The sequence below is a fragment of the Urocampus carinirostris genome, chromosome 4 (genome assembly GCF_059441175.1).
Source record: "Urocampus carinirostris isolate Australia breed hairy pipefish chromosome 4, RoL_Ucar_1.0, whole genome shotgun sequence".
NCBI classification, from domain to species: Eukaryota; Metazoa; Chordata; class Actinopteri; order Syngnathiformes; family Syngnathidae; genus Urocampus; species Urocampus carinirostris.
In genome coordinates, this window is record NC_142352.1 from 23,074,325 (window position 1) to 23,085,572 (window position 11,248).

At 40.9% G+C, this 11,248-nt stretch overlaps 1 protein-coding gene across 1 annotated transcript in view; it reads left to right on the forward strand.

Moving 5' to 3' along the window:
* tox3 (TOX high mobility group box family member 3) overlaps window positions 1–8,618 on the forward strand; it is a 77,992-nt gene extending 69,374 nt beyond the window's left edge. Inside the window, exons 4-7 of the mRNA XM_088333917.1 lie at window positions 2,288–2,551; window positions 3,481–3,711; window positions 4,324–4,404; window positions 4,490–8,618. Coding sequence (XP_088190043.1) covers window positions 2,288–2,551; window positions 3,481–3,711; window positions 4,324–4,404; window positions 4,490–5,281 — 1,368 coding nt within the window. The 3' untranslated portion in view covers window positions 5,282–8,618. The remainder of the gene's footprint in view (window positions 1–2,287; window positions 2,552–3,480; window positions 3,712–4,323; window positions 4,405–4,489) is intronic.
* The last annotated feature ends 2,630 nt before the right edge of the window (window positions 8,619–11,248 follow it).

Sequence of the window (11,248 nt, forward strand, 5' to 3'; positions counted from 1 at the left end):
CATCTCTTCCTCTGTTCCATGTCAGCTCTCCGATATGGCTGGTGGTCTTCAGGGACGGCTCTTGGTTTCAACCAAGCAGCAATCAATGCGAAAACATGCACCTTGCATAAGGTGCTTTAGAAAAAAAAACTGATGAATCCAGTTGTTTTGTGTGGAAGATAGTAAATATATTTTTTAATGAGGCATAGTCTCTTTACTCTTTCAGTGCCATAACATGTAAATATACTGATCTCCAAATTGTAAAAATATATATTTTTTTCGTTTCACTTAAAACTATTTTAAAGGCGTTGACGGTGCTGATCAGTAAGTATCAAGCCTCTGGGAAGGGTTTCAGTATGATATATCATCACTAGATTGTAGAAAATGGCCTTGATCAGATCTTAGTCCCCCACTTCGAAATGTGGCTTCCTTATTCCGGGGAATGAGTGTGTGTTGTATGGACAAATAGTAATAGGACATTACCTCTACAACAAAAGATGACAAAGTTCCATTGTCATTGTCTGGTCAGGGAAGGATGAAGTTTTGTGCACATCTGCAGAAATGTGGTGCCCGAGGGAATCCGAATGCCATACTGACCGAATGTTTATGCATCGGTTATTGCATAGTTCGTGCATCAGTTCAGTGATTTTGCAATACAATTTAATTTTGCAAGCAAAGTGCTCTTGTGTTTATGGATAGCATCAGTTAGATATTGGGGTATCCCAATTATGCAAAAAAAAAAAGATCCCAAGTGAAAGTTTTGCTCTGGCAGGCTTTGTGTTGAGCATGAACCGGCCTCCCAAAGAAGACACAATATTGATGTTCAGCTTGACCTTGTCCTGCAAATACAGTATGCTCATCGTAGCGACTTTGGTGAGAGCAACGCCAAGATGGCATTCCGTGTGAGTAGCGCCGAGATCCCATCTTGGTCTTCATCAAACAGTCGACACTTGAGTACACCCTTGATTAGGCTGATGTCATCCGAGCTTCAAAAAGCAATGGTCTGGTCAGGTTCTTGTGGCTCACTCTTGATGCACGTCCAATCCTACTTTAAACGTTTACATTTTGATGAGAAAATGCATGTTTGTCACAGGTATTACACATTTTATTGTTTTTAGAGAGTCAGGAGGAGAAGAATGAGAAAAGAAAAACTTCTCAGAAACTGTAAAATACTGTACTGTATATGATTCAATAATGTGGTCGTTTTTGAATGGATAACAAACAATTTTTATAATGATGTATGAAACGATGTATGATTGATTGAAGAAGTTATTTTGGGAATGGGTCTCTTATAAGCCATTGGCTTCAACCTGTCTTTCTTTTTTTTCTTTTCAGGTGATTTTTTCATACTGTGATGTCATGATTATTTGTTAAGCCCTTAATCACAAATAGTCTCAAAGGGCTGCACAGACCACAGATTATTACACCATCCCCTGATCAATGTTCAGTGCAGTTTTTGACAACAAGTCACGGCATTTCAATAGACTAACATTTTGGTCTTTTCAGAGTTAAGGCGCAATAAGTTGTGTGACATCCATTTTTATTATCTTAGTGAGGCAGGCCTCCAAATTTCCACAGTTAAGTGTGGCAGATTCCTCCATCGGGAGATATAGTTGAGTGTCATCTGCGTAGCAATGAAAACTGATATTATACTTGCAAATAATATCACATACTGAAAGCATATAAAAGCTGAAAAGAAGGAGGCCAAGTACTAAACCCTGCGGAACACCACAGATAACACTAAAATACTCAGATATCATTCAACCATATTTAACACAGTGTGTCCTATCTAAGAGGTAGGATATGAACCATAAGAGGACAGTTCCTGAGAGACCATAAACAAGAAAAAAAAACAATACTAATACTGTTGGAGAAGCTATAAACTCTTTTGAATGAAAGATGAGAGTTCAACCTTTATTTTGATATGTCCCATGTGTATATATATATATATATATATATATATATATATATATATATATATATATATATATATATATATATATATATATATATATATATATATACATTTTATGTAAGTCTTCTAAAATGTCTGACATTGAATGAGTTAAAGGCTGGCAGGTTTGGATCTATATTCTGTGGAATATAAGATGCACTTTTAAATTTCTGGCCAACATGAAGTTTTTAGGTGTGCCTTATAGTCCTTTCCTTTTACAAGCTGCACTCAATCAACTAAATATTCTAGATGATGTTTTTGCCTCCTATTTTAACCTGCACAAACACCAGCTACACATAAAAAATGGAGCATAAAGCGTGATTTATCATGAACCCCTTTTCCTCATTCCCACAGAACGTTGGACCGACCCATATCCGCCAGTATGCTTCTAACCCAGCCATGCTGATGAAGTCTATCGCCAACATCAGCGGGCCCAACGGGATGATCTCGCGTAATCAACTTTCAACCATCAACCAGTCGCATCTCAACTCACAGCTGAACCTGAACATGGGCGGAGCTCACATTTCCCACACCTCGCCATCGCCACCGGCAAGCAAGTCCGCCACGCCTTCGCCCTCCAGCTCTATCAATGAAGATGACCAGGACGATGGCAACAGGGTGAGGAACTGCGCAAATATTTGCATCTTAGAGTTTTCTATAAATTCAGCTTGTTCCCAAAGTCTTGGTGGCAATTTGACAAAGATTTTTTTTTTAAAATCAGGTCTGACTCTCTGATGGTAGGGTCTTACATTCCTCCTAACACTCGTGATCTCAATGTTTAATATGAGCACCATTGGTCACGCGACACGCATCAAGTCGATAGTTAAATTATTGTGAAAAGCGACTCAGCATTACATTGTCAATGGTTGCAGCAGCTTCTGTTATTCATACCTTCAGCTCATCCACCTCTCTTGGAATACATGAACAAATCCTTTCACAATTCCCCACAAAATAAATCTCATGGTGTGAGATTTCGGTAGCCAGGACATGAGATGGTGACCATTCTGCCCAGACTGTCCAATCCATGTGCGGTCCCTTCTCAAGGTTTCTTCCTTTTCCTCATGTTAAGGTTTTTGAGTTTTTCCTTGCCCTCATTTAGCTTTTAGATCAGGGGTTGGTGTAATAATAGTCTATGGTTTGCAATGATATGTGGTCTGCCCTTTGAGACTCTTTGTGATTAAGGGCTATACAAATAAACATGACTTGACTTGAGGCTACATTGTGGGGCACTTCACTCGTTTGGAAAATAAAGTCACCAGACTCTTCCTCAGTCAATTTATTTTTTATTCAGTTTTCCAGCATGTCAAAGTTACCATTGAAACTGCAATGCCTGAACATGATTGGCAAGAATTTGACTTTTGGCTTGATGTGTGTCGTGTGACCAATGGTGCTTACATTGAACATCTTTGAACATTCCATGTACAAATTGAGATTACAAGCTTTCTGAATTTACCAGATGTGTTTTTATATCCTTAATAGCTTCCGAGATATTACTTATGGAACATTCTGTAATTTTGTGCGTCTGATTGAGTCCATTTCCTTTGCAGGTGGTCGGCGAAAAGCGACCAGCACCCGTCGATCACACCAAAAAACCCAAGACACCTAAAAAGAAGAAGAAGAAGGACCCCAATGAGCCTCAGAAGCCCGTGTCGGCATATGCCCTGTTCTTCCGAGACACCCAGGCTGCCATTAAGGGTCAGAACCCCAACGCCACCTTTGGAGAAGTGTCCAAGATTGTGGCATCCATGTGGGACGGTCTTGGGGAGGAGCAGAAACAGGTACTTTATGTCCAAAACAAAAGAAATACAACTATCTCATTATCTGTCTCAACACCATTTCTTCTTCTCAAAATATTTTCTTAATAAAGACTCATTTGAGAATGATTTTTTTTTTCCTCGGGGCTGAGGTTTATTTGCTGTTGTATTGTCATTTTTGTTATTGTTTTTAAATGTATTTTCTAGTAGATTTTACATTATTATATTTATTTGAATAAAAACACTATTAATGCAATTATCAAATTATCTTAATTCAACAAATCCATTAATTTGGCTATTTTGTGTTTTGCTTTTTGATATAAATTTAAGTAACTAAAACGTTAACTAAAATAGAACAAATGATTGCAAAATTGAGAAAGATATACTGTTACTGTGTAAGTTTGATATCTAGCCCAACCAATATTCCAAAGTTTTACAACTAAAATTGACTTGCGCTGGTTAAGGGGTATTTTGATCGAGCACTTATTTGCATTGCTGAAAAAAGGTTAAAAAACATTGTTCTTGAAGGGAAACGTGTTTAGAATCCAGCTAATCAATTCTGACACTTTAAGCAATAACTGTACTGATTTGTGGAAAAGGAGTTTTAGTGAGCTCTCTGTCGCTGTGTTTTCGCAGGTGTACAAAAGCAAAACAGAGGCTGCCAAAAAGGAGTACTTGAAGGCCCTGGCTGCATACCGCGCAAGTCTGGTCTCTAAGGTCAGATATTTCTGTCTTTGTACTGAAAACAAAAGATGAAGAAACCTTAAATTAATTGATTTGTGGCCGTTTTTCTTGGAACCAGGCTGCGGCGGAATCTGCAGAAGCGCAGACCATCCGGTCAGTTCAACAGACCCTGGCTTCCACGAGCCTCTCCCCAGGCCTGGTACTGCCCTCGCCCCTCAACCAGCACCCCTCAATGCCCTCAGCCTCCCAGGCCCTTCAGCAAGTCTTGCCCCGAGCCATCGCCCCCAAGCCCCTGCAGATGAGACTCGGCGGCAATCAGATCGTCACTTCGGTCACCGTTTCCCACCAGGGAATGTCGCCGGCCATGCCGCAGATGCTGGGCCAGATGGGTTCTGGCGGTACCATGCCGCATTCGACAGCCGTGTCGCAGATGAGTCCACCCATGCAGCATCAGCAGCAGCATGCTATGCAGCAGCAAATGCAGCAGCACCTCCAACACCATCAGATGCAGCAGCAGCAAATGCATCACCAGCAGATCCAGCAGCAAATGCAGCATCAGCACTTCCAGCACCACCTCCAGCAGCAGCTCCAACAGCACCACATGCAGCAGCAGCAGCATCAACAGCAACAACAACAACAACAACAGCAGCAGCAGCAGCAGCACTTGCAAATGCAGCACATGCAAATGCAACAGCAAATTCATCAACAGCAAATCCAACATCTCCAACAGCACCAGTCCCAGTGTTCCCCTCCGCATCACTCACCCGGAACGCCACACTCGGCCGGATCCGCCTCGCTTGGCAGCCCCCAGCCCTCTGCTGCCCCCCAGCAGCAGAACCCACCGCCGCCCCCACCACAACACCCATCCCAGGTCCAGGCCCACGCCCTTTCCCAAGTCAGCATTTTCTAAACCTACACCCTCCAAGGACTTAAAGAATTAAAGCATCGGTCCAGGTTGCTTTTCAGCGTTGCACTTAACAAGTGTGTCACAATTTAGAATGTTAAACCAAGAAGAACTGGTGTCCATTGTTATAGACGGATATGCACTTGTGAGGAAATGGAAGGCCAAAGGGAGGGTTTCGTCCAAGCATGGACGGCGTTTACAGACACTCCCTATCTTACGAACAAGTTACGACTCAAAAATCCTCATACGAATTTTTTACATTTTTTTTCACGAAAACTTTATTTCTCGGAATAACCGTATTTTCCAAACTTTTATTTATAGGTTTGCTGTTTCTGCAATGGATACTTAAAAGCAGTTCACTCATGAAAAATATTCTATATAAATTCACAGAGGGAAATTTGTCGGGACGCATAGTATATGGAGCTTTTTATAAACTAGCATACGTTTCATGTAAGCAGATAACAAACAGAATTCATGCTAAACACATCATTCTTCTGCTACACTGTAAAGTTGCTTCTTCTTCACTGAACAAATTTTGTTGTCTTCTTCCATGCAGTAAAATAGCATATTCTTCTTTAGTAAAAATGTGCTTCATTTTCTACACATAAAAACTTTATTATTGTTCCCATTAAAAAGAAGTGCAGGGTTTTTTTTAAGCCGCTAACTTTTGTAGTAATTTTTGGCGAGGATAAAATTATCTCATCTCATTAGCTGCACCGCTTATCCTCAGTAGGGTCGCGGGGGTGCTGGAGCCCATCCCAGCAATCATCGGGCAGTGGGCAGGAGACACCTTGAACTGGTTGCCAGCCAATCGCAGTGCACACAGGGACAGACAACTTGCTCGCTCATTCACACCTAGGGACAATTTGGACCGGCCAATCCACCTGAAATGCATGTCTTTGGAATGTGGGAGGAAACCGGAGTGCCCGGAGAAAACCCACGCAAGCACGGGTAGAACATACAAACTCCGCACAGGAAGTCCGGTAGCTGGATTTGAACCCACACACGAGGTTCCCAAGACCTTAGAACTGTGCCGCACACGCGCTAACCACTGCGCCGCCGCATGACGAAAACTAGTTACCTCTTTTAACCAAAATTTAGCATTGTCTTCTTGTAAACCGTAAACTAGCTTGTTTTTATTCGAAATATCGTAATCACTTGTTTTTCGTGGGGGCGCATGACAACAAAGTACGGCCGAAATCAAAACCCACAAAACAGAAAGATATCAGTAACATAACATGAATACAACTTTCAATCGACCAGTAAAAACACAGAACACTGACTTGCGGCTGAATAAATGGTCTTTATTGGCATTATACAATAGTACAATGAAATTGGAGGGCTTCTCCTTTTAGTGTAAGAGAGCGGTGTAGTGTCAAGTCTCAGGGATCTACGGGTTGAGCCAGGTCTCTGTAATGATTTAAATACAAGAATCACAAATGTAGCGGTTGCCCACGGGTTGTAGCTCCACATCATCCGTTTCATGGGTCATGGAGCTGGTGTTGGTAAAATCCAGGCCTGGCAGAGGGTCTTAAGAGTTTTCACGTAGCATAGCCCTAGCAGTAGGCCACCTCAGTATCTTACCAGACCCAATAATAATCCACGAAAAAACGGGGGTGACCAGCATTTTTTTGCGCTCTTCTGACTTTCTTCAAAGTCTGATTTAATCGATAAATAATTTTCAATGTAACAAGACGATACAATACTAGCTGTTGACAGTATCCACCAGTCTATCACAGTTGCGCACACAGTCATACCCACCCAGCACACACACACACACACTAAGCCCTCCCCAACTTACCCCATTTGCTGTGTGCTATGTGCTGAAGAGCACAATGCACAATACATTGATATTAACAGCAATAAAGACAACTCAATTCAAAATCCGCAAAGTTTCAAAACCACAAAAAATAAACCGTGATTTGAGGGCTAACTGTTCTGTTCCTATTAAATATATATACCACAGCCATATCCCCCAATTGGGAGGTGGCTAGAGTCATTTTTGACTATTTTTTGGGAGATTGATTCAGTGGAGGGGATTCCCAGCCCCCTCGCTCAACCCAACTGAGCTGTTGGGAGTCATTAGGTGACCAAACCCGCCAATTCCTAATGCTAAACGCCAAGCAGGGAGGCAACGTGTACCAATGTTTAAGTCTTAGGTATGACTCGGCCGAGGCTTGAACCAGCGACCTCCCAGTCTCGGAGCGGGCGCCCTACCATCTAGGCTACCGAGCTGGTTCTGTTCATATTAATCTGTCCTAAATCATTGGACATATTTCAGTCACAAACACTACCCAATAAAATCAATTTGTCCACTAATTTTTACTCTTTATCATCTAATCTGTGCTGAGTCATGACGTATTATATGAAAACACATTTAAGGAGTTGACCCAGAAAATCTAATATCCATTACTTGTGTAGAAAAAATATATCAATGTTCGTAAGTAGGGGAGTGTCAGTATCCGTTTGTGGTGTCTTTCATTTTTCGATGGTCCCCGTTTTTTTTTTTTAATTTAATGCTAAAGCTTTATTTATGGAGGCCAAAAGCGACGACAAATGGACAAAAAGGAGCGACTAAAAAGACTTGTCTGGACTCTGGATGTCTTTTTTTTTGTTTATTTGGGGCATTTAAAGACCCGAAGGATCATTTTTCTGCCACAGTGTCGTCAAAGCATAGCTGTTTTCTGCTGTCTGTGTTTTTTTTGTCGGAGGAAGATGAAATTGCCTCCACCCACTCCCTCAAAAGTCAATCCTCCATTATTACTTTACACACAGTCGTCCGCACAATTAAATTATCTTTTATTTTTCTTGAACAAAAAAGCATATGTTATAATCCATTTCTCGAGGCGGACACTTTGGAGGACACTGACATATTTTTGCCGTAAAAAAAAATGAAATATTTAAAAGCAGAGCCAGTCTGCTACAGCACTGCCAAAGTCAACAAAAAATGAATTAAAAAATAATATCAAAAAAGTATTGGAGGTATTTTTGCCAGCTGTACAGTAAACCCGAAACAAAAACAAGAATATGTACATTTTTCATATCACTTGTAAAGTTTTAATATGTGAGGCTTTAATGAAAACATTGTTCAAATGACCTGTGGATTGCTATATCGCATCGTGCATTTTCTGCTCTTTTCTACTTTTTTTTGAAAGTAACTTTTAATAGCGCCGATCCTCTTTTTTTTGTTTTTACATACGCTTTACCATCCAAGTAGAGAAGTCATCGACACATCCAAGAGACATTCCATCGCATTTATTATGACGGTAGCCATATTTTTTTTTTGTATGAAGTATTATATATTTGTGTGTGTTCAGAATAAACTCTCAATCGCAAATATCTATTTGGCAAGATCCTTTTTGTCTCAGGAGTGAGTTTGCCTTTCATTGTTAGTTTCTGAAAAAAACACACTGATGAATGAATCATTATACTGCAAAATGTTTATTGCAGGAATATCTAAGGCAAGATGTCAATGACAGTTCAACTCTTTGTTTATTGAAAATTGAGACAATTAGTTTGCAGAAACCTCGGTTCAGGGTTAGTTTTTGATTGAGTAAACTCCACTTTCAGGGTAGTTGATGCCGGGAATGTTGGTATTGATCCAATTCAAATAAATGCAGGTTAGTATTAGATCGTTATCGATCGCGATACTTTTACCCTGTAAATCACAGGTGTCAAACAGGTGGCCCGCGGGCTGGATCAGGCCCGCTAAGGGATTGAATCCGGCCTGCGAGACAACACTCAGAGAAGCGCAAGAGAAAAACAAGCTGCAGGTTGAAATATATCCACTTGATGTTGCCAAAGCCAGGTGCTTTGAACAAAGACACTGTACTTGTATTTATTTCTCTCTCTCTCTCTCTCTCTCTCTCTCTCTCTCTCTCTCTTTTCCACCCCTTTTCTCCCACTCTCCTTCTCTGTCTCTTTCACTCTCTGTGTCTCTCTTTTTTCTCTTCCTTTGATGCTCTTTGTTTTTTTCTCTCTCTGTGTCTTTTTAACTTATTTTTCTCTAACTTCCTTTTTTTCCTTTTCTCTTTTTTCTCTTTCTCTCTTCCTACCCTTCGCGCTTTCTTTTCTCTCCTTCTGTCTTTCTATTTCTCTTTGGATTTATTTTTTTCTCTCCCTTTCTTTTTCCCATCTCTCATGACTTTTTATCTTTTGTTTCTCACGCTCTCTCCCCGCTCTCTTTTTCTTTATTTGTCCGGCCCTCTCTCCTTTTCCCTCCCTCTTTCTCTTATTTCTTCATCTCTCTTTTTCTTTCTCTTTAATCTATTCGACCGGCCCCCGACAGAATGTTTGTTCTATCGTGTGGCCCCCGAGGTAAAATGAGTTTGGCACCCATGTTGTAAATCATGATCCCATCATGAATTACTTAATAATTACGATAAACACACCACAACAATCTTATGCATCAAAAGTCTACTGTTTACCTACAATGGAAACTTACAGTATAAGAAATAATTATTAATCTTAGCTCAGGAAGTAGAGCGTTTGTCTTAGGATCAAGAGATCAGAACAGAAAAAAACGCCTGTTGCAGAATTTGCTTTCGCGTAGTGGCTAGGTCCAGAGGAAACACAAGTAATTTGTACCAGCACTTTAAAAGGTAACGTATTAAAATAAACTGTATGTCAAAAAGGATAACAAGTAAAAGACGAAAAAGGTGTATCTACAAGTGGACTGGGAGGTGGGAGGTGGGAGGAATTCACCGGGGAGCTAAGGGAGGGCTATCCTGCTAAGGTTTGGGAACATTGTTCTAGATGATGCCATGTGCTGGTGTGATGGCTTGAAATGTATGCACCGTGCAACAACCAGGCTCATCCTCCCTCTCAAGGACAATTAGACAAGAGTAGGAAGTCAACAATACTCATGAGCTAGTGCCCGTAATTGTGTTTTAAGCCAACATTTCAACACGTCCATTTCCTGCGCATTTCTTCTTGGCTCTTGGGATCACTAGTAGAACAGCCTTTTCCGAGCGAATGCTCAGAGCAGGAACATGAGGGAAATTAAATTTGAAAGATATGAGGGCAAGTCCATGCAAAATATTGAATGATATCCCAAAAACTTAACCTAGGGCAAGTCAGCTAAAATTGGGGTAATGTGATCAATATGACTCTTAGTTTTATTTAAAAGCCTCACTGCAGCATTTTGTACCGGCTAAAAACTTTTGATGCAGACATCGAGAGACCAGAGAGTAGTACTTAACAGTAATCTCCTCACCAGTTAGGAGGAGTATAGGGCTGTATCATTATAATAAAAACAACAACATAATAACCACCCCCCTCGCCTCCCACTCTCCAGCTCTTTACAAACTGCCTTCAGAATTGCTTCATTTTCAATATGTCCCCAGGGCTTGAAAAAGAGAGAGGGGTGAGCGTTGGAGGTCTCTTGGCAAACAATAATTATCATATCTTTACAATAGGCACCCCCCTTTCTTTTTTTCTCGTCCTTTCCAAAGCAACTGAGAGCATTTCGTCTTACAAATCAGCAGTGTGAATTGACTCTGACTTCAAAACATCTCTAATTTGTTTCCCTGTTAGTGTGTGTATGTGTGTGAAGGTGATCAAATAAAAAAGGCCAACTTCTTTCACAGTGATTGGTGAGGAGGCGAGCACAATGAAAGAAAAGGAAAAAATAGAAAAAGCCTTATGATGTGATGAAAATTAAAAGAGCTCAAGAGCGTGAGTTGAATGTCAATGCAGGATGGAGAGAGAGAGAGAGTGAGAGGATGAAGGAGCTTGAGTCTCCATGGCGACGCAACGCACGCTTTTAAAAAACACACAATAATGAGCCTCTGGGAAATGGCTGTTATTATTATTCTGAGAGGATTTGCAGGCAGAGGCCCCATACATAATGCATGGAAGAGTTCCTGGTTGCTCCTAGAAGCCCTCAGAGCTGACTCGGTCAGCGTGTGGACAAATATCTCACAGCCGCCCCAATCAAAAGGTTACGGCTTCGTTTGGAAACACATCATTTAA